At 37.6% G+C, this 25,276-nt stretch overlaps 1 protein-coding gene across 1 annotated transcript; it reads right to left on the reverse strand.

The window, feature by feature from the left end:
- Positions 1 to 25,276, reverse strand: LOC124777621 (NFU1 iron-sulfur cluster scaffold homolog, mitochondrial-like). The gene is made up of 7 exons (XM_047253091.1): positions 25,128 to 25,276; positions 24,836 to 24,995; positions 20,901 to 21,035; positions 18,620 to 18,737; positions 7,512 to 7,615; positions 4,325 to 4,441; positions 1 to 1,003 (listed from the first exon to the last, which is right to left on the reverse strand). The coding sequence occupies exons 1-7, from the start codon at positions 25,199 to 25,201 to the stop codon at positions 896 to 898; spliced, it is 816 nt and encodes a 271-aa protein (XP_047109047.1). The 5' UTR covers positions 25,202 to 25,276; the 3' UTR covers positions 1 to 895.

The following is a 25,276-nucleotide window of genomic DNA, read 5'->3' on the forward strand; positions in this document are numbered from 1 at the left end:
TAGATTTCATGTAGTATATTTACAAATATTTATCATACAAAACAAATACTTTATACATTACTAAAAAGAAAAGCTATCAGTCTTATTTAGGTTTCACACATAGGCAATGAAAATGTTCAAACCATGTATTATTCAAAAAACACAGGAACCAGTGAAGACAGATATATGTCTCTTCATTTAAGCCTTTTCCATTTGGTACATCTTACTTAATTACATCATCCTGTACAGTGTGTACAGTTTACAGACTAATCCAGAGTGTAGACACTTAAGAAATGAAAATTGCTATCACAAACTGTAACATGATTTTAATCTTATTTAATTAGAAAATGAAATAAATATCCTTATTTTTTCTTTGTTTGTATTCTCTTTGCATAAGAGAAAATGTCAGATTTAATGTATCCAGACATTCACTAGAATGACAAAAAGTAATACTACTGATGTATGACAAAATGCAATATTACTGCTGACCTATTCCTGTAATTTCTGTATGCACCAATGCTTTATAACTATCTGGTAGCATATAGTGACAAGGAACCCAATCGCAAGTAACAGGCACGGGCCTCATTATAGTGATTAGAATATGAAATAGCTTCAAAAGAAACCCGCTGCAGAATATGTGGTGAAATGATTAACAGCATACATAATAAACAGTATAAGATTGGATGCAGTTGTAATTTACAAAATGGATTTCCATTAAGGAGGAAGTAATAATAAGTTACATGCACAGAGAGATAAAAAAATCTAGTTATTTTTGTTTTTTTCTACACATCTTTAAATCATATAAGCAAATTTCAGTTCGAAAATGTATCACTCAACAATACAAAATGTCATGTTAGTGAATACATGACACATAAACTTATTTACAAAAAATAAATAACTAGTAAAAACTCATTTCCTAATTCTTATTTTCTGTTTCTTTAGCACCAATCTTCTTTTCGAATTCTTCAAATTCTTTCTTTGTCATTATCTCAATCTCATCTTCCACCTGCTCAACACCAAGAACCTAGAAATATTATAAGGTTTTATCATATTTTCACAAATTTCATGTTATACTAAACATAAGAAGTGAAAAAAAAATGAAGTCTAAGGAGGAGCTAGACATTTCCCTAACCTCGAACCTATTTAACACCATGTCTTGAACAATTTGTAACAGTTAAGTCACAAAATCCCATCCATCCCTGACTTTTACAGACATAATTATTCAATCTCATTATTACATACATGTAAAAGAACTAATTAAAAAAAATATGAAGTAAAAATATCTATATTCAAAAAGTTGTTTTCTGTACACATGGAACAGAAATCATAAATAGTTTGTCAGCTTCTTCATATTCACGTCAGTCATGAACATATTTATTGAAAATATACTGCTATATTCCTAGCAACAAAAACTACTATGCACAGTATTAGTGTTATGTTTACCAAACAAATCAAAATATAAGCACTGTTGCGTGTGCAGAGCTATTGTACAGAACAATTTGCAGTACAAACAATATAAAGACCGTTGGATTTATCACATATCATTGTGATTTATCACATATCATTGTATCATAGATAAGTGTACACTGAATAAGGATAAGACAGTAGTAATGAACTTAGTGTAAAATTATAATGAGCTACAGAAAAAGTGAAACTGTAACAAATTTCTGAGCTATTTGTGGCAAATTTCAGTTATTTACAGTGCAATAATTTTTATGCCAATCTCGGAGTTACTTTTTTCACCAAATTAGGTACTACTTTTTCTGCCAACTTTGGCATTATTTGCTGATGATTTTTTTCTTCAAGTATTTTTTATTTTCCCTTATTTTTATTGTTTTGCAATGTTGAAAATAAAAACATAACAATCAATTACAACTGCTGACATCACATTCATTTCCATAACTGGAAAAAAATTTAAACTTATTAAATATTACCAATTAAAGAAAAACAATACACACAGAAATGCTGTTGAAAATTTTTCAAAATAAAGCAATGTCATAACTCTGAAGTTTTTTTTCTACAGCATTATGCTGCTGATCTGGGTCAATAATTCATAATAGTGTAAAAACAACCACATGGAAGCCAAACCTTCTTTAGCACAATGCCATACATTTGGCAAAGTCCATATTTTTTGGTTGGATGCAAAGTTGCTTTCAGCTAAATCCTAAAGGCAGTTGCACCTCTTCTGAATATTTACAATGCAGAGACCTGCCACTCCTAGCACACATAAGTAATAGGCTCTCTGCCACCTCATCATTAACAGGATGCTGTAGATCATCATCCTAGGGTTGAAACAAGAATCTAGGCCCTAGGACTGCAAACACAAAGTCGCACACATCTGTGCCCATAAAAGTTCAGTCTAATTTGGAGATATGATCTAGTGTACCTAAATGTTCCTTCATCTCTGTTTATTATATTTATCTCTTCATATTTTTCATCAAAACCTTACTGGCTTCATATCGAAGATTCATTTCCCACAATAATGAACCCATCTTCAAGTTGTTTTAATTTGGAATAGAAGTGGAAGTTCTAGCTTCCAACATCACAGTTCCCAACAAATTTGAACAAAAGTTAAGTATTCTGGTGAAATCTTTAATGTGGTTCATCAGTTGAACTGCATATTTTTCTAGTGTGCAGGTTCAAAAACAAAAACCGCCACGATGTACAAACAGTTGAGTGAAGATGGCATCTGCTCTGTTCGCTTCTCTCAGCCAGCCATGACATAGGGCACATTAAGTTATGGAAACGACAAACCAACAAAACTTTTTATATCAATATTTACTCAATATTATTTTCACTATTTTCTGGCGTGAAGTTTATGGTGACAGTCAGATGAGTGGCCTACCTAACCGAACAAGTGTCCAACTGATTTACATGCCTGAATAGCTGAAGTGTGGTAGTTGGTGGTTTTTGTATATATACTTGCGTAGTACAAAAAATGCAGTTTAATCAATGCACTGCATTGAAGATATCACTGAATTCATGACTTTTTGATGTTATTTGTTGCGCAAAAGTGTCAAGAAAGGCGATATTATGGATGTAATGTATCAGAACGAAGTTCACGTGCTATAGGTAATTTTTGACTCGCATTACTATCTTGAGCTTCAGTTGTCTTGTATCAGACTGTGATTCAAATTGCCCGTCAAACTGCAGTATCAATAAAAAGTCTGAGATACTGTGGCTTCCAAGTAGGTACTGTGCATCGTAGCTTCACAGACAGTGCAAGCCAAGAGTACAGCAGGTGTGCCCTCTGGTGGAGATCCCCACTTAAATATGCACTTGCCATCAGATACTGTCACTTGTCTGTATCACTTGAAGCCTTCAAGCAGCACCATTTGATACAGTGTTTGACTGTTGCGCGAGTTATAGTTTCTCTTTCAGTGCACACACACACACACACACACACACACACACACACACACACACACACACACTGCTATGTGGAGGATGTGTGTTTCATTCTCGGTACTGCCACAGATTTTTTCTTAGTGGAAGGACTGGAATGGGGTCCATGCAGCATTGTGTTGCCATCTGAGGAGCTACTTGAATGAGAAGCAGCAGCAGTAAGATTTGCTAAACTGACAATTGCTCAGAGAGAAATGTGTTGATCCAACGTCCCTCTATATTGCACACAGACAATGCCACTGACTGGAGATGACACGGCAGTCAGTCATTCATACATATTAGTGGGAAATGTAATAAAGTCGAATAGATTGTGGCAGAAATGTTTCATATAAGATGGCTGCTTTGAAAACAATAGATACAACACCATACTTGGTAAACTTTTCTTGGCTGAAGATTAATTGGTTGCTTGTTTTGTGAACATAATTAATTTTGTAAATTTCTATGTTGTTTATTTACTATACTATTCAGCAGAAGTTGGATATCACTCAGAACACAGAGATGCAGTGAACGGAGGAACCAACAGCATTTCCGAATGTCCAGTAATGATTAAGTTCACGTACTGAATGGCTCGCTAGAAACAGAATCCACAACAAAGCGAAAGGTAAGCACAAAAGACCTGTACAGAGTGAACACTGAAAGGGAGGAAACTGCTCCTCAATCAAAAGTCAAACACTAAATCAAATGGTGCAGTATGAAGGCTTCAAGTAATAAATGGCAAATATCAGTATGTGATTGGGAGTGCATATTTAACAACTGAAACACATTCAGTATAATTCCTGTCCTAAGCAACTAAATCTTTTGAAAGGGAGGGGGGGGGGGGGGGCAAGAGGCGGAACAGAAGGAATTGAAAGTAGTAGCAAAAAATTATAGCGAATTGTTAGTAGTTTTCAGTTCATAGCTTTTAAGCCTGCATTCATATATGCTGGGTGTATGAACTCACCTCTGGTATGTAGAATTGTAACATATTCTGAACACCATTTCGCAAAGTAACAGAGGAACTCGGACAACCAGTGCATGATCCTTGCATCTTCAGCTTCACAATTCCGTCCTCAAATCCCTGCAACAAAATAAATGAAACTTAACTAGATTCTTTAAGAGCATGAAACACAGTATCTGATGCTTGCACATGAGATACAAATACTCTATGCATCAGCCGTGCTGCAGAGGGCTTTATTAATATTAGCTGTACTAGGAAATGTATCTCCAGATAGTACATAGGCCTACAGGGAAACAAATATTTGTTTAAGTGAATTAAATATATCTGCACTTCATCATTACAACATATTGCTATTACAATACAGATTCATCATATTTCAATCATTTTTCAATAATGACTGATGTCTGACATTTATTTTGTAGGATTGATTCCCACCGAAACAAATGTTGATGTAGCAAGCCCAATGAGATTTTTCAAACTAATACTTCTATACAATATGAGCAGCTGCAGTACTCACAGACTGCCAATGAAATCACTACATCCCCGAGTGTAATAGAAAATTTTACTGAGTGCCTTAAAAAGAGATCTTAGTCCCTGAAAATCTATAGGTTATTTGTTAACTGGCAGGATATAAATCTTTTATTCTGGTAAGGGATGAGATCAGAAATAATTGGCAGTATCTGCCACAACAACCGGAATACAATAGTATCAATTTTCTGCTCTGCTTCTTTGTACAGGAGTTGTCCCTTATGGCAAACCATCACGATTTACATCAGTGATATCCATATCATCAGGTACATAAGATAAATCTTTAGTAAATTGTAGGACCTTGTACTCACAATGAAGTTGACACAGGTACAAAAGCACACTACAGCAGTTTCATTGCTGCCCATCAGCAGATAATATTTAAACGTGTGAGGTTGAGCACTAACAGGTAGTAATTTGATGCTACACAACTCTATGTCCTTGTGCAGAGGTTTACAGTTCATGGCTGAATGGAACATTTTGCTTCCACTTATTTACACTGTCTTGAAAGCCTCTTCCATCATTCCTCACAGCTTCAGGAATTCTGCCTATCTTACAGTGGACAAAAAGCTACAAATAGTGAAAACACAGTTTTCTTTTTTTCTCTCCTCTCAAAGGCCAACAAGTACATTGTTCCACAGTCATATCACTAGAATCAAATAATTTGACCATACTTCTAAAGCCACACAGAACAAATCAAATGAGATTACTGCATAATAGCTGCAAAACAAAGAGTAGGGTTCAGATGGAGAGATGGAGAATGAAATGTGTTTGGCTGTCGAGAACAATGTGTGAAGCCTTCAACATCTACCATAACAGAATAATTGTCAAATGACATTTCACAAAATCGAACAAAATTCTTGTTGTCTCTTAAGGCCAAATTTAGTGTACAGACCCTAGCAAATGAGAACCCTAGCAAATGAGAAAGGAAATGAAATGGGGGGTTGCAAAGCAAAAGCTGAAATGTTAACTCCATTTTTGAATGTTCCTTTACAAAGGAAAACCCAAATAAGTGTTAGTGTCAGTGGTGTTGAGAAGCAGCTGAAATCGTTAAAACTGAACAAAGCTCCAGTCCCAAATGGAATTCCTGTCAGATTCTATACTGAATTTGTGGTTGGGTTAGCCCTTCTTCTAATATAATCTATGACAAGTCTCTAGAACAAAACACAGTGTCCAGTTCTTGGGAAAAGGCACAGGTCACACCCATCCAATATCCTGACATCAATTTGTTGTAGAATCTTAAAACGTATTCTGAGCTCGAACATAATGAGGTACCTTGAACAGAACGACCTCTTCAATGCCAACTAGCATGGATTTCGAACGCGCTTATTATGTGAAACCCAACTCACTTTTATCACGTGACATACTGAATGCTTTGGATAAAGGCAACCATGTAGATGCAGTGTTTCTTGATTTTCGAAAAGCACCTGTGTTTATTTTCAAAAGTGCTATCATATGGGGTATCAAGTGAAATCTGTAACTGGGTTGAGGACTTTATGGTAGTGAGGACACAACATGTTATCTTGGATGGAGAGTCATCGTAAGATGTAGAAGTAACTTTGGATTTGCCCCAAGGAAGTGTGTTGGGACCCTTGCTGTTCCTGTTGTATATTAATGACCTTGCAGAAAACATTAATAGTAAAATCAGGCTTTTTGCAGATGATTCAGGTATCTACAGTGAAGTACCATCTGAGAGAAGCCACATAAGCGTTCAGTCAGATCTTGATAAGATTTCAAAGTGGTACAGAGATTGGCAATTTGGTCTAAATATTCATATATGTAAAATTTTGCACTTCACAAAATGAAAAAAATGTAGTAGCCTATGACTATAAAATCGGCCAACTGTTACAAATACCTGGGTGTAACAATTTGTGGGGATATAAAATGGAATGATCATATAGGTTCAGTCTTGGGTATAGCAGGTGGCAGACTATGGTTTAATGGTAGAATACTGGGAAGTGTAATCAACCTACACAAAAGAGATTGCTTTGAAATCACTCGTGCAACCAATCCTAGAATATTGTTCAAACGTGTGGAACCTGTACCAATAGGTCTAACAGTGGATTTTGAATATATACAGAGAAAGATAGCCCGAGTGGTCACAGGTTTGTATAATCCATGGGAGAGTGTTACAGAGATACTGAAGGAACTGAACTGGCAGGCTCTTGAAGACAGATGTAAACTGTCCTGAGAAAGACTATTAGCAAAGTTTCAAGAACCAGCTTTAAATGATTACCCTAGGGATATACTACAACCACCTATGTATCACACACACAGGGACCGTGAGGACAAGATTACAGTAATCATTGCATGCACAGAGGCTTTCAAACTATCATTCTTCCCACTCTCCATACATGAATGGAACAATAGGAAACCCTAACACCTGGTACAATGGGGTGTACCCTCTTCCACACACCTCAGGTCGTTTGCAGAGTATAGATATCAATGTAGATGGCACCCAGATCAATGTCTTCCACATCTTCACTCTGAAGTTAGTCTGATTATTAACATGTTCTAGTCCGAATCAATGATCCAGATCGTGACCTAGTTAATATAACTGTTGAATGAGTTTACCAATTAACAAAAACTAATAGTAGTAAAAAGTCTAGATTATCAAATGTTCCTCTTACACCATCCAGGCAGAACTGAAGCTAATTTTTCTCACCATAAAAACAATATCTCCACCATCTTCCTGCACAGTAGGGCGAATTCTTGTATCCAACAGTTCTTTAATCATCTGAACTGTCTCGTCATCATCATCAGATATCTCTGAAAAGGAGAACAAATTATTGAATTACAATCCAAAAACTGAAACACTACTTCAATATGAGATGTATACAACCAATGTTTAAAACTGAATTAAATAGTGCATGAGAAAAAGGCATTCACCATTGTGGCTGCAGCAGAGAAAATGAGCAGTACAAGTGATTTAATATACTGAGCCAATGATTCTGAACTTTCTACAGTGAATTGAAAAAAAAAAAAATTGTGAAATACACACAGTGATGTAGTGGTAAGACACTGAACACATACTGTGTAAAACGGCAGTTCAAATCCCTACCCAGTTTTTGATATTTATGTTTTCCATGATTGTCCTGTCTCACTCCATGCAAATGCAAAGACAATTCCTTTCAAAGGACATGGCCAATTTCCTTCCCTATCTTTCCCCCAGTCCAAACTTCCATAAATCAAACTGTCAGGCAGGACATGCCTCAGAACTTGACACCTCCTCTTTATAATTTTTATTAATGATCTGTAAATGACATTCAAATGAGTCTATCAGTTATTCTTGCAGAAGATAGCTGTATTCTTTGTGCTAATCACTCTAGTCAAGAGCTACAGAGCAGTATACCATCAAAAACCACATCATCATGAACTGGTTGGAAGAAACGCTAGGTTTTAACATTCAGTTGACAAGGAGGAAATTTAGATACATGCCACATGCTATCTCTGAAGAAGAATGAGGAAGAAAATTGGTCCTGCCCTTCCAAAGGCACCATTCCAGTACTCACCCTCAGTGGTTCGGGACACCACAAAGAACATTAAACTGGATGACTGGTCAAGGCATTGAATCACTGTCCCTTATATGAATCCAGTGTCTTGCCACTACACAACCTGTCTCAGTGTGAATGGTTGACAACAATCTGTCTGTTGAAAGTGTTATGACTGACATTGCTACCTTATAAAACATAAATCATTAAGTTCCTTACAGTATGAATACATCTAAACTGAAACAGTTTTTGTTAACTCAACCTTTCCATTCAATTGATTAGCTTATAAACAAGAGTTTACCAGTTATCTGATATCATGCACAGCTTATGTTTATGAACTGTTGTTAAAGTACTGAGTATATGTGACCATTGTCATTTAAGGACTAGCCCAGTTTGTTAACTTTATTATCATAATTGTTATTCTGTACTATCATATTTATTGTCTGGTTGTTAATGCTTATAAATTTTTTGTCATGTAACACATCATCATCTTCTGTGGAAGTCAACTGTGGATGTTTATTATAAATGTTGGTACATAACTAAATACATATAAAATTTTGACATATCCCACAGTCATGATCAAAAATGTTTTATGGATCATAAAAATGCATCCAACACACAAATAAAATACTGTGGAACACTAACAGGGAACTCTTAACTGACAGGTTAAGTAGTATGCACAATTCATTTCAAGTACCTGAATACTTTAGGAGTAGGAAGACCACTCACCGAAAACTAGAAGCATTGAGTCATAGACAGGGGCACACAAAAAGGAAAGAAAACTTTCTAGCTTTTGGAATAAAATTTTTCCTAACCTACAGTGCACACATGTTCTACAAATTCTGTTACTGAATAGAAGCAGTGGCTTAATAAGAATGACATTCGTGTTCTACAGAACAATGAGAATGGTGAAAGAATTGTTACCTTATGTGACAGACTAAAGAGTCTTTAGAGTCTTTACAATATTGTACAAGTATATTGCACTATTTGTAGTGGAAGTTTTGAAAGGTGAGCCATGGCTGGCCATGAAACTTCTCTTTTTGCCTTTTATCATATGCTGACGGATATTTAAATTTTTACTTTGATTTCTTAAGTTCTCTCTCACAAGTCTGGCCTTGGAAACCAGCTTGTGGTATATGTGTGTGTGTGTGTGTGTGTGTGTGTGTGTGTGTGTGTGTGTGTGTGTGTGTTTGTTTTTCTACTTTAGAAGAGATGACTCTGTGGCTGAAAGCTCAAATGTATAGCAGTCTTTTTATTGTGCCTGTCTGCTACTCAACATCTCCTCTATATGGTGAGGAACAACGTCTCCTTTGCGTAATACTGCCGTTATTATATCCTGGGTTTTCCATTGTTTGATATTTATAAGTTTCTAGTATCTAGTATACACATACATAGAAGTGAGAGAACCAATAATTTTCAAAATGGGGACTGCAAGAATCTGTTTCTCAAGCATGTTGCAGTTCTTTTCTGAGAAAATGACTGAACGGGCTATCCTGAGCTCGGTGCTTGCCCATCGGCACCAGCAATGAGACAGCAGCAGGATCCCTGTAGTGAAGTCTCGTGGAGGGGACAGAGTGCAGAGCAGCCACGTATCTGGGCTGTCAGACAGAGCACAGAGGTTCATGGCCTGGCAATGGTAGCAATGGCAGCACCATTGGTGCGGTGCTGATCAGTACATATTGGACTCGTACTATGGTCCAGTTGTTCGACAATGACGGGCTGGTCCTGGGGACGCTGGGGAGGGGAGGGTAATGCAACAGCTGGGCACTGTCTACTCAGAAAGAGATCTGTTTCTGTGTCACATACGGTATGGAACAGGGTCAGTGATGGAGATCCATCTGCAATCACGTGGCAGTGGGTCAAACTGCAGAACCATCCTGAAGTCGGGCAATATCCCATGCCATTGAAAATGTGGGAGTCTAACGACACAGTAGCAGGCACATGGTGACAAGTGCTTCTGTCAGTAGGATACCAGCCATGGCTGCTAGCGCTCTATATACAGCAATGGCACTGCCATGGTTTAGGCCACTAAACCTCTGATGCCATATATCTGGAGCTTCTTCAACAGTATGTTGAGGTCCACGATGTCGAAGGCGTTACTTAAGTCTTAAGAAAATGCCAGTCATGTCTTTGTTTTTAATCCGATGTTTCTAGGGAATTTGGTATAAAATCACAGATGGCACTACTTGTCAATTTATTTTTCCTGAACTCATGCTTAGTGTCAGTCTTATAAACAGGAACCACTTTTGCAATTTGTAGACAGTTTGGAAATGTGCCTGTCAGAAAAGAAGAGTTGACAATACCTGCAACAGGCACTGAAATGTTCGTAACACGTTGCTTTATGATATAATTTGGAATACCATCAATTCCCAATGATACTTTCTTAAAAAAACAGACTGAAGAGGGACAAGGGTAAAGTTCATTTTTCTGTTTGTTTGTAATACCTCTTTTATGGCTGATATTAAATTATGCAAAGTAGCACATAAAAAGATTTGCAGTATGTTTAGGATCAATAACTGCCTTGTTCTCATGGTTGAAAGTAACATTTTCCATTTAGGGCAAACTTTATTTGCTTCCTTCCTTATTACCAGACTGCTTCGATTTTGCTCGAACAGTCCACAGGTGTACTGCCGGTCCATAGTGTCCAACAAAAACAATATTTCGGCGATCAGACATGTCGCCATTGTCAGGTGCGCTGACAAACTGAGCTCCTGAGAGCGGATGGCTGTCTCAAATCCCCTCCCCCTGCAATGCGTTCTCTATGCAGTCCATGCCTGCGGCCATGCGTCGGCGGTCGCTGAGATGCTGCCGTCAGCGTCTGTGGTGGCGTTGGTGTAATTGCCTGTCTGCCCTGGACACTCATTTGTTTTCTTTGCTGAGCATCTTTCTAATTAGACTCAATGCTGGTTCCCATGCCTTGCTGAGGTTCGAGATTGCAGCTATAACCTCAGCAAGGCATGTGAACCAGCACCGAGTCTAATTAAAATACGCTCAGCATAGAAAATGAATGTGCGCCCAGGGTGGACGATTCAATTACACCGACACCACTACAGGCGCAGACCGCGGAGAGCATGCCTTGCAGGGGGAGAGGATTTAAGACGGCTGCCCACCCTCAGGAGCTCTGTTCCTCAGCACAACTGATGATGGCGACATGTGTGATCGCCGAAATATTGTGCCCATTGGACACTGTGGACCAGCAGTACACCTGTGGACTTTTCGAGCAAGAAATACACTGGGAGAAACTGAAGAATCACATGCTTTGATTTTATTTTTCGACTGTTGTGAACATATAATTAGCCATTTTTTGGTCTGGCATATAAATCTTCTGCCCATCTGAATGTAACTGTTCCTGGGAGTGTCATTTTTTCTGTATTTGAACAAGTCTCTTTTCCTCACACTTGAGATTTTTATGTGTGATGTTAACCATTTCTCTCTCTCTCTCTCTCTCTCTCTCTCTCTCTCTCTCTCTCTTTCGAGTTTGGTGTCTTATTATTTGTGTTTTGAGACGGAATGCTGCTTCAAAAGTAATTGAAAATGCTAGAGAACTTGTCAAACTTTCCGTTGATGTCATCTATTTGGAAAACTACTTCCCAACCTTCCCCTGATAGTAGGGAAATGAATGTTTCTATACTATGTGTTTTCATATATTCTGAGTAGAATGTCTGACTCAGAAGTAGTAGTTGAACAGCAATCATGTCCAATTAATTTGATATTTATGGATTCACTATTTAGAGAAATTAAGAAATATCAAGATAATGATATAGATATTCATGCCATTAAAGAAAGGTGAGGTGGCAGAACCACATTCTCTGAATCAAGAGGTTTCGTTCTGTACAGATCAATAAGATAATACATCAAAAATCGTAGTACCTCAAGATCTGATTCCACACAAATTTTTCCACAAGTCAACAGTCAGAGGACATTTAGGAGTCTTAAAAGATAGAAACAGAATAAGAGAAAGCCTTATATGATGAAACTTTTACACTGATACACTATGTGATCAAAAATATCTGGACACCCCCAAAAACATGCATTTTTCAAATTAGGTGCATTGTGCTGCCACACACTCCGTATCAGTGACCTCAGTAGTCATTACACATTGTGAGAGAGCAGAATGGGGTGTTCCGCGGAACTCACAGACTTTGAACTTGGTCAGATGATGGGTGTCACTTGTGTCATATGTCTGTAAGAGAGATTTCTACACTCCTGAACATCCCTAGGTCCCCAGTTTCCGATACGATAGTGAATTGGGAACGTGAAGGGACACGTACAGCACAAAAGCATACAGTCCGACCTCATCTGTTGACTGACAGATGCCACCGACAGTTGAAGAGGGTCGTAATGTGTAACAGGCAGACCAGACCATCAAACAGGAATTCCAAACTGCATCACAATCCACTGCAAGTACTATGACAGTTAGACAGGAGATGAGATAACTTGGATGTCATGGCTGAGTGTCTGCTCATAAGCCACACATCATGCCAGTAAATGCCAAATGACACCTCGCTTTTTGTAAGGAGTGTAAACTATGGACAATTGAACAGTGGAAAAATGTTGTGTGGAAAGACGAATCATGGTACACAATGTGGTGATACGATGGCAAGGTGTGGGTATGGCGAATGCCTGCTGAATGTCATCTGCCAGCGTGTGTAGTGCCAACAGTAAAATTCAGAGGTGGTAGTACTATGGTGTGGTCGTGTTTGTCATGGAGGGGGGCTTCCACCCCTTGTTGTTTTGTGTGGCACTATCACAGCACAGTTCTACATTGATGTTTTAAGCACCTTCTTGCTCCCCACTGTTGAACATCACTTAGGGAATGGCGATTTCATCTTTCAACACGATCGAGCACCTGTTCATAATGCACGGCCTGTGGCGGAGTGGTTACAGGACAATAACATCCCTGTAATGGAATGGCCTGCACAGAGTCCTGACCTGAATCCTACAGAACACCTTTGGGATGTTTTGGAACACCGACTTTTTGCCAGGTCTCGTGGACAGACATTGATACCTCTCCTCAGTGCGGCACTCCGTGAAGGATGGGCTGCCATTTGCCAAGAGACCTTCCAGCACCTGACTGAATGTATGCCTGCGAGAGTGCAAGCTGTCATCAAGGCTAAGGGTGGGCCAACAGCTTATTGAATTCTAGCATTACTGATGGAGGGCACCTCAAACTTGTAAGTCATTTTCAGCCAGGTGTCCAGATACTTTTGATCACATAGTGTATAATGAACAGAATATCAGTTTGTAAAGTGTGTGCCAACAGAAAACTAGCACAGAATTCCAAAGTATGATTCTTGGGATCTAAACCTGTAGAAAATATATGAATAAAATATACTGACTACAGGCCACTTTCGAGACCTAAAATGGGTAATTGTTATATTTTAGTCTGTGTTGATGCCTTTTTGTGTTTCACTTGGTTCTATCCTACAAGCTTTTACCTCGTTTCAGTGCAACATGGGAGATAGTAGCTCTATTTACTCCAGTCACGTTATTGTTGTTTGATTCCTAGTGAAAGCATACTTTTAAGAGCCTATCTTTCCCAGGTCGGAACAGTAAGTGATTAAGTTATTAAGTAATATCTGTATGAAATGCATATTTGTTCATCAGCTGTTTTTATTTTAAGCCCAAATATGAACCAGTTTCAATCATGAACCATTTTCATGGATAAGGGTTAAAATGGTTTAAGCCACCACATTACATTTATAATGTAATGTACAATGTAATGTCGTGGCTTAAACCATTTTAACCCTCATCCATCAACATGGTCCACGACTAAAACCAGTTGATATTTGGGTTTAAAATAAAAACAGCTGATGGTCAAATGTGCACTTTATACATCACTTGTCAGCTGTTGATAGTCAACTTCCAAAAATGTGTAAGTAATATCTGTTTTTTTAGCATCCCGCTTTCAGGAATCTGCTACATGGTAGGTTAATGATCTGGCATTCCCAGGGAGGGGCGGAGGGGGTAGTGAGACAGTAATGTGTCACTTAGCAACACATTCTAGCTGTCAGGAGGATCTTCAGCTCTGTGCAGTGGCACCACCTGTAAGTGTTGCTGTGAAGAGTGGCCAGGGGCCAGGGAGTCTGTTTTGAGCCTACTACCAGGAAAATAATGGCAGTACTTGTAAACTCGTGGCCACAGTTGCAAGAAGTGTTCTGCAATAGTGATCTGACTCTTGGCCACATTTTCTGCAGCACTGTATGCACTGTAGATAAGTACAGTATGATACCTTTGAGTATTATATGAGTAAAGCTGAAATTCCAGAATGGGAAAATCTTTTGTGAATGAACACACAGCATTCCAAGGATTACGAAACACAAGCAGTACATTTCTTCTGTTACCTAACATGGCTTGTTTACTCTAGACTGTGTTCAAGTCTACTCCCTCTCCGAGATTGTAGATTTCATACTGATTGGTTTGATGTTTCCTTTCCGAACTCGTGTGGCCTGGCTTAAATAAGGAAATCTGTTCAGAACTTGCAGGCAGTGCCCCCAGTTTGGACGTGGCTATTACTGACTTAACTAATTAAGTCCTGATGTAAGGTTTACCCTGGTGCTTGCTGTGTTAAATTAATTCAATATTGTTGACCACAGTGGTAGCCAGGAAGTGATATGTAAAAGATTTGTATTTAATATATTTCAGAAAGTATCTTGCAGTGGTTAGTAGCTTAGTCTCATAATTCTGAATCTATCTGGTCGCCTTCAGGCTCTAAAATGCAAGTGAAGCTCCTCATGATAGTAATCTTACGAGGTGTTATTTTAAGTTATTTTAGTGATATGTTTAATAGTGAGTCTTGGTCTGGCCGAGTTTGATTTTAAGGCATGCTCTCCCGTATAAAATAATTATTTTGTGGGTTATGGTTTGCAGATTTGTTAAGGTATTCTGAGGAATTTGACTGAGTTGGGACTGGGTTATAAAATCCATATCTGAGGCAGGGCTGGAAGGAAGTTAACAGACACAAGTGCAGGTAAGTTGGATAAGAACTGTAACCTTCTGTTTTGATCAAGGCTTAAGCTGTTTATTTGTATGATTACCAGAGTAACTAGCAGTGAACAAAAGTATTGACGACTTGTAATCTGCAGAAGCTAACTCCGTTTATGTAGCTATCAGTACTACTGAATGTATTACTGTACTAACGTATAATGTTTTGATGTATCTCAGGGCAAGTAAATTTTCTTTCTCAAAGTTTTTATTGATAAACTGCTTGTGTTTAATTAATAAATGGTTGAGCTGTTGTTCTGCACTTTAATAACAAAGACCTTGCTCCACTACTCCCTGTGGTATACTGTTACTAACAAGGGAACCTCCCCATCACACCCCCCTCAGATTTAGTTATAAGTTGGCACAGTGGATAGGCCTTGAAAAACTGAAAACAGATCAATTGAGAAAACAGGAAGAAGTTGTGTAGAACTGTGAAAAAATAAGCAAAATATACAAACTGAGTAGTTTATGGGAAGATAGGCAACGTCAAGGACACTGGGAACGCTGGAGCGCCGTGGTCTCGTGGTAACGTGAGCAGCTGCGGAACGAAAGGTCCTTGGTTCAAATCTTCCATCCACTAAAAAGTTTAATTTTTTATTTTCAGTTTATGTGACAAACTCTTATGTTTTCATCACTTTTTGGGAGTGATTATCACATCCACAAGAAAACCTAAATTGGGCAAGGTAGAAGAATCTTTTTACCCCTTCGTCAAGTGTACAAGTTAGGTGGGTCGACAACATATTCCTGTCATGTGACGCACATGCCGTCACCAGTGTCGTATAGAATATATCAGATGTGTTTTCCTATGGAGGAATCGGTTAACCTACGACCTTGCGATCAAATGTTTTCGGTTCCCATTGGAGAGGCACGTCCTTTCGTCTACTAATCACACAGTTTTGCGGTGCGGTCGCAAAACACAGACACTAAACTTATTACAGTGAACAGAGACGTCAATGAACGAACGGACAGATAATAACTATGCAAAAATAAAGAAAATAAATTTTCACTCGAGGGAAGACTTGAACCAAGGACCTCTCGTTTAGCAGCTGCTCACGCTACCACGGGACCACGACGCTTCTCAGCTCACTTTGTCCATGATGTTGCATATGCGGCCCGTGGACTACTCAGTTTGTATATTTTGCTTACTTTTTCACAGTTCCACACAACTTCTTCCTGTTTTCTCAGTTGACCTGTGTTCAGTTTATCAAGGCCTATCCACTGTGCCAACTTATAACTAAATCTGAGGGGGGTGCGATGGGGAGGTTCCCTTGTAAGCTGAAAGTGTCTGTAAGGTTCAGCACTAGCTCTTTCTTCCTCCTAGTTCACAGAAAGTGGATATTGAAGTTACCACAGAACACTATTGATTTCTTGTCTAGATGAAACCCATTTAGGAGATTTAAGAGTTTATTTTGGAGTGAGTCAAAATTTTCATTTGAGGAGCGATACACACATGTAACAATTATACTTTAATCATTAACTTCAATGAGTAATAGCTTAAAGCCCCTTTCTGCACTGAGATGCTTTGTGAGGCACAGACCACTGAAAAATGTGGTTCAGTCTTTAGCAAACTCTCTAGTCTGAAACTCTGTGACTGAATATTTTTATGGCTAATGGAAAGAATTTTGTTGCTGTCATTTATCTGACTTTTACCAGTACCGATTTTTAAATTACTATTTAAATTTCCTACAGGCATTTTTATTACAGCACTTACAAAAAATCATCTGTGTAGGTATTTGGCGGCAACTGCTATGTATCTAAGAGACCATAGTTGCATTGGTGACTGGAGAAGATACTGTAGTGAAGCCATTTTTTTGTTACTGTGTGTTTTATACAGTGTCTCACGTTTCTTGATAACATATTTTTTCCCCCATCACAAGCTGCTTTTCTTGCCAATTTAAGTGATAGTCCTCTACCAAAGAGATCAATAGCTTCTAATCTTTTTGTGGAAAATATTTTTGCAGTATGTATCTCTGTTCCATCACGATCACAGAGGCAGGTCTTACCAGTGTGGAATGGTCATTAACAGAATATTTGTACAAATCAGGTGCCCTAAACACTAATTCATCAGTGGCTAATGCAGTCTCATTTCTCAATGTATCAATTGCTCCTCCACATAACACATCAAAGTCATTGTGAGTTAAATAATTGATTTCGGGAGTGTTTCCCTATTTCAGACAAGGGAGCACCAGGTTTAACAAATTTTATTGCTTTTCCAGCCACTGTTTCACTAATCTGAGCAGCAATCCCATGACTGTCACTGTAAGCACACACAATAAACTTTTGTTATTTTTTTAGTATTTTGAAACTCTACAGTTGTACACTGTTATGGCTTTCAGAAGAAGTGAAAAGTAGTTGTGTATCTTCTTTAAGAAATGGGGCATCATACTTCAATTCTGAAAGTCAGTATGTTTGAAAGAATTACTGAAGACACCCTATTTTCTTTTTTCCCTCTGCTGGTTACCTGATTTTGTTACCTTATTGGCACTGTTTTTGAGATTAGCACTGGTACTGTTTATTATTTCCACTGAATGTAAGCCAGAATTTATTAGATTTTCCTGGCACATAGTACACTCTTTGGACTGTTGCAGCTTTTTGTATTTGTCGTTCCACATTACTATATGTTTAGGTAATACAGAAATTTCTGTTTGCAGCATTTCAAACACAATCTTTCTTTCTTTTTGTTAGCGTATATTTTCACACACATTGTCTCTCTCCTGGAATTCTGCCTCAATACTTTGTCAATCTTAAAACAGAAAATAGATATTTGATCCTCATACATAGCCATAGTCTTAGTAGGCTGGTACATTTCAAAACTGTTACGAGTAATATTTCTAAAACTATTAATCTCATTTTTCACATTAAAATTCAAATTAAACCACATGGTGATTATGTCTCATAAGTTAGTCACACCTTTCTGTAGATGATCAGTTTGTGTACTGAGTCACTAAGGTTCATTAGGTAGCTCCTTACACATTAGTGACAGCTCACACTTTCAGCCACAGTCTTCACGTTCACTCTTTTGTCACATTTTCACTGCAGCAGATGATGCACATCCAGTATGCCAGTAGTTTTGAATGTTCCTTCACTGAAGAATCCATTTTTTCACAACAAAAATAGAAAACACTGCTACATATCACACAGATAATGCCAATCTTAACTGTTTTGTTGCACTTTGGATTTTTTTTATCAGTTAGAGATGAACTTTTGTTGGAATTTACACAACTTACACTAGTTACCACCATCTTGTTAACACATAATAAAAGATTTCTGTACATCAATAATCAGTTAATGAGCTTACGTGTATCTGCTGGACCTTGCTCATCTGTGATGATAGGCAGTCCACTAGCAAAGAAATCCATTATAGTTGCAAAGATTTCTGGCTTCAGTATTTTCCACTCCACTGAATCATCATCAACCTGCACACAAGTTCCATTTAGTTATTTACTGCCTGTCTGTGAGATGCAGTTAATGTGTAATAGTGCAATGCAATGTAACCTCACTTCTCAAATTTAAGAAAATGTATATATCAACATAACATTTCAATTCATGATTCTCAAAATGTCTTTCTCGTAGAAATAGTGGATGCACAATTAACATTCTTTTTCAGGAAGTAATCTACTATGTCACTTATTTTAAAATAGTACATCATACAAGAAATAACAGCTTGAAAGGACTGTAGAATATGTTACTGCACGTGAACAGTCATATTTCTTGGTCTCTGAATTCTCACATCAGTGTTTATCTTCGCTGTCTGTTAAGCAATAACCACAATACAGTTACAGTAAGATCACTAATAAGAGAAAAGCTCATACAAAAATAATCAAACATATTCAGTGACTTATGTACACCTGTCACATAATGGTCAAAACTGTTCAGTAAGACTAAAAAACAGGGTTAAAATCTACGTATTGGACCACCCCTCCATTCTTCAATATGGTGTGGATGTAAACATTAGGCTTCACTACCTGTCAATGTGTTATCACAACCACATTTTCTGCTTCCACATTTGTTGGCTTCAGCTACTCATGAACTGCCATCTTCCAACCTAATCTAGACTTCAGGCTGTGCTACAGACCAGTCGCAACATCACAACATCCCCGATTTCAGGGAAGGGGGCAGTCCATCATGTGAGGGGGGAGCGGGGCGGTGGTCCATCACGTAGTTTTGGTCAAAAACAGTATTTGCATCAAAATAAAAATTAACTTGAGAGAATGATAAAATTAAGGAAGAGATGGTTCGGCAGTAATTACCTTCAGAAGGCAAAATTCTTAGTCCTGCTGAGGGAGACACACTTAAGTAAAAGAAACCGTTCTAGCTTACAAAACCTTTAGTTCCATCTCTGGGTAGAAAAGTAGAAAAGGATAGGTTAGAAAGGAAAGTTAAGCAGGTCACTCATACCCCTGAATGAGATGATGTGAGTATGAGAGGAGACAAAGATGAAGGGGAAAGTGCCAGACATTTTACGCTTTCACGGACAGTACATTGGTAAGCACTCTACCAGCATCAGTCCAGAGAATATGAGAACACAGTGAGAAGTACAGATGGATGAGAGGAAGATAAATGAAACTAATTAAGTCCTGGGAGGAAAAGGAAATTGTAAAAGAAAAAAAGGTAAAACAGGGGGGAGAGGTGTAAAAAGCAATAAAGAACATAACTGAATAACAACTAATAATCATGGAAAAATAAGGATGATCGTAGAAAAGGAAGGGGGATCTTTCATGTTATTCTGTCATAAGGGGACATATATTTCTAAGTAAATACACAAAGAGTATTTTAAACAGTAATACTGTTATATCAATAACTGTTAACTGTGGTTGAAATTTAGGGAGAGTTTACTCAATTATAGTTTAAAAAATAAAATTAGCAGTAAATAACTGTCACTAGCCCAGATAACATTGATATTGCAGCGATGAACTGCCTCCTCAGCAGTAATCAAAGTTACATGAAGCTGTCATAACAAACAAATTTCAAAGGTAGATTTTCTTTTCTTGTTGTGGGCAATACAAATTAGTTTTAATTACTAGAAGCAATTGAATCTTTATATCAGCCAGTAGCCCTACATATTTATGTATGAGAAGCTATCTAGAATGGATTGGTTGGTTGGTTTGTGGGATTAAAGGGACCAGACTGTATCTAGAAAGGACCCGCCCTTTATATGCTGAAAAGAATTGTCCTCATTATTTGCAGAGAAAATGGTATGCACTGCTGGTCCCAGAAAAGGCCCAATGGAATAATAAAACAGCTTTCACAGGCTTTGCAATTTAAAAAAATTTCTACCCAAGTTTCAACGTAAGAAGTCCTGTGTCTAGCATTACTATGGGCTATAACACTGACATACAATTTCCATAATACATATATTTTTTCTTATTCTGCAAACATCCAAGATAACGAATCACAAAACCCAACTCCTTCAGTGATTTGTGGGAGAGTTTGAGAAATTAAATCTGACTGAGAACCATGACTATCACCAATTTCTTCATCTTATGTAAATTAAAGGTTTAGAAAGTCTCCATCAATAAGATTAAAGATGTATGTATATACATATATTAATAAAATATACCGAAAAACTGTGAAAGTACCTTGGTAACTGTGATGAAATCTGGCCCATAGAACACTGACTTAACTCCTTCAATGCGAAACAACAAGCGTCCAAGTGGTGAACAGTGAGCTGACTGCCCATTTGGGAAGTCCCTAGTCTGACCTGGCCCCAAAACCTAAAAAGTACAAACAACACTCAGTAAGAAGTTCTGCGAAATGAAATGCATCATTTTCGTAAGTTGGAAATATCTCATCATGTCATAGTTTTTATTGGAATTCAAGCAACAATGAATAACAGTAAAATTCTAATCTAATTAAAGTTATATGTTTAAAATCGATGTATACACCATCATGCCAGTACAGAGCTGCCACAATCACTAACAGCTACTACATGGTTAAGGGGTAATGGGTTGCCCCTGTGAATTAAACATTAAGAAAGAATTAATAAATTGTAGTAATGAACTAGATCTACGATTTCTGTGCAGTGAGATACATTTTGAAGCCACAGGTGTATAACTGGATCATTTAAAAATTGCTATTTTATCTCTTTATAGATTACCAGACGGAAGCCCACTAATATCTTTAGAAAAACTTGAGACTTTACTAATTTCTTTCTTAGTCCTCAGTGGAAGAAATATAGTATAGTGATTGGTGGTGACATCAATGCTGCATTTGATGTAAACAAAGATGTGCACACCATAAATGAATTTAAAAACCAGTTACTACAATTCAACTTAATTTTTACGAACTGCAAACCCACAAGACAGTCCGCTTATCTCGACAACATACTTACAAATGTCAATGGAGAGTTACTGTCTTCAGATGCAGCTGGCTTCGATTTCTCGGACCATGACTCAGTTTGGGTAAAAATAGGTACAGGTAGGCCTAATATGGACTATAAGGAGTTTAAAGAGCCTAAAATAGTCATTACAAGGCCAATAACGCAAGAAAAATTGTCTAATTTCATGGTCTCACTCAGTAATTATGACTGGTCACATATGTTTAACAATAATGTCCAGGGCTCTGCCAATACATTGTTCAATAGATTTTTTCATTCTTTCTTAAATATATTCGAGACCAATTGCCCTCGAGACAAATGTAAAATTAACCCTAAAAGTAACGGTAATAGACATAGGGATAAGAATCCATGGTATACCGCTGAACTAGCCAATATGAGAAGGAGGTGGTTGTTGTATAGGGATTCTTACAGACTTCAGAAAACTGATATGGCTAAACAAAGGTATTCAAGAGCACGAAAGGAATATAAGTATGCTTTAAATGAGGCCAAAAAACAACAAACATAACCTAGGCAGCATTGAGTCATCAAAAAATAAATGCAAAAAAGCATGGACTATAATAAATTCAGTGGCCAAATGCAAGCAGAAAGCTGAGGTAGAAATTTCAGCAGATGAATTTAATAACTACTGTATAATATCTGTTAACTAAATTAGGGAAAGCATTGGGAGGCCACAAGAAACTGTAGCTGATCTCATTAAATATCATAATGTAGACTACACCCTGAAAGATAAATTCCTTTTAATAGAGGTCACACCAGATGATGTACTAACTATTGTAAATAATTTTAGGCCCTCTAATAGTGAAGACATATATGGTATTTCTTGTCATACGTTAAAAAAGATAACTGGGCCCATAGTATATCCTCTTACTAAATGTAGGTATAAACAGATGTCTAATTGAAGGAGTATTCCCAGACGTATTAAAATTATCCAGGGTAGTGCCCATTGCCCATTTACAAGAAAGGAGACAAAAATTTCCCATCTAGCTATCGCCAAATATTCGGACACCTATTTTATCTAAAGTAACTGAAGTTAAGTGTGGTGTGCCACAAGGCTCAGTATTAGGACCTCTGCTATTTATCCTAATGACAAACGATCTACCATCTTACCTAAATACTCACTTCATTCTCTATGCAGATGATACCACTTTTCTCAATATCAGCTCAGACATGGATATGCTCCAAACTGCGGCAAATGACACAATATCACAAGCATCAGTCTGGTTTCGAGCTAACGGGTTCCTGCTTAATGAGAGTAAAATTCAAAAGATTGTATTTAGTTTAAGAGATCTGCCTGTGGCAGACTTCATGGATAGTGTTAAGTCCTTAGGTATTGTTATAGATAGTAAATTAACTTGGAAGCCACATATTTAATACATTAGTGCAAGGCTGTCTAGAGTGGTGTATTTGTTAAGGAATTTAAAAAACCATGTACCTGCAGCCTATGTAAGATCGGACTATTTTGCTTTTTTCAAAGCATTATATCTTATGGTTTTTAATATGGGGCAATAGCTAACACCTTCAGGACATTTTGGTACTTCAGAAGAAAGTAATTAGAATTATCACAAACAGTGATAAACTGGCCCACTGCAAACCACTTCTTATAAACTTAAAAATATTACCTGTTATAAACATGTATATTTACACTGCCCTACTGCATATAAAGAGCAGTGTAGAAGAGATGTATACTCTCATGCAACCAGAAATAGTAGCCATCTTGACATACCTTACGACAGATTATACAAGTCACTGAACAGCTACGAAGTGGTAGGTATGAAGATGTTTAACAAACTGCCACTAGAATGGGTAGAAGCTACATTTGATTTATTTAAAGACAAATTATTCAGTTGGTTAGCTGCAAATCCTTGCTACTCACTTCAGGCATTTTCTGACTGAAAAATATCATAGTGGTACCGGTTTGGAGAGTACAGCATAATTTCTTTAACTGAGTAATTTATGATGCAATGTTTTTCATATTATTTGATTTTAAATATTGTATTTTATGGAAAACCAATAGTGACACATTGATCTTCAATCCCTTGTATATATGCTGTATAACTTGAATATATACAACTTGACTTTGTCAATTGCTGTAATAGCTAAACGACAATACAATTTCATTCCGTTCAATTCAATTAAACACGTCTGCTGTGTCAGTGAAAATCAAACGAATTGCAGTTAGGGCTCAGTATTCCAATGATAACTGTCCTGAGCTCTAACACATCCGAACTGAAACCTTGTTGTGGCACAGTGACAATTAATGTCAGTTTTTGCACATTACGAGCTATGATTGTAGGAACGTGGTTCAAAGATGTTCACAATGCATTTTCCATAGGAGCCGGCTTAGTCATTTTAACTTTTACTATAAGTGGAAATCACCATAACATGATTTACATTCTGTCATAATAGCAACAAGTTACATCAGTGTCACACTGAGCTGTATTGTGAAGGTAACCTGTGACACAGTGCACCACTATGTCATCTACTTGCCTAATTTTTTGTAAATCATTTTAACACTAATGGACACATTTTTCCATTTCTTTGCATATGACAAACCCTTGGTCCAAGAGAGAGAGGTGCTTATCAGTCAGTCAGCTCAACAGAAGGCTGTCCAATGTGAAATGTCTAAGGAGAGTGGCAACATTGAAAACAAACATAAATGAAAACACTACAATATGGACCTTGGTCTACAACAGAGATAAATTTGTTACCGTAACCAGTCACATGGGGTTGGTGTGGAGTTGGGTTAGGTTGGGTATAGGGCAGTGTGGAGGGGAAGGGGGGAGTATGGCACTATCAAGCTCTAACAAATAAATTACAAAATACGGAAGAGGGGTCCACTACAAAACTTTTCTCGGCATTCACATTTATTAGTTCAGAAAACTCTCACGAAATTATCACCTTCCAAACTAAAACACCTTGGATTACACTGTAGAAAAGTCTGTCACCACAACAACGATTTGGGGGGTTAGGGGGCTAAAATACCACACTTTCGCCCAATAGCGACCTATGGTTTTGAGATTTTAAATGCTACAGTATTTAACGATAAACTATCGTTCTCGCTTAAATATGTAATTCCGAAAAGTCTGTCCAGTCATAGGCTTTATACACAAGACAGAGAAAAATAGTGAACCATTCTAGTCTGTTATTAGAAGTACATTTATAAGGTTAGCCACTTACCTCCACACCCGGTAAAAATTTCAGACAATTTGGATTCGGCGTTTCCTGAGTCTGTATGAACATTGTTCTCCTTGGTTGTATGTAGGTGAGATACAATTTATTCCCACCATACTTAAATAAGCGGTTTGAGAACGTTCTTGTGCCAATGTCTGTCAGCACCCTGTATATATAATATACTATTTACTAGCAATTGATCAAGCATAAGGAGATGTCATAACAGAGAAGATGACAACGTACGTCCGTATAACAGGGCGCTTTACTGATTACCTTGATGATTTCAATTTAGTATTACCTCAAATTCTGCGCTGAAGTGATCGAAAATAATCGGCGGCACGCAATACCAAATTTCAAAACCCTGTTTGCCATTTTCACAAATTACGCAACAGTCAGCTGTTTGCCAAACTTAACGATTGCCAACATCAAACGTAACCCATCTGAACA

The sequence above is a fragment of the Schistocerca piceifrons genome, chromosome 2, assembly GCF_021461385.2.
Source record: "Schistocerca piceifrons isolate TAMUIC-IGC-003096 chromosome 2, iqSchPice1.1, whole genome shotgun sequence".
NCBI lineage: Eukaryota > Metazoa > Arthropoda > Insecta > Orthoptera > Acrididae > Schistocerca > Schistocerca piceifrons.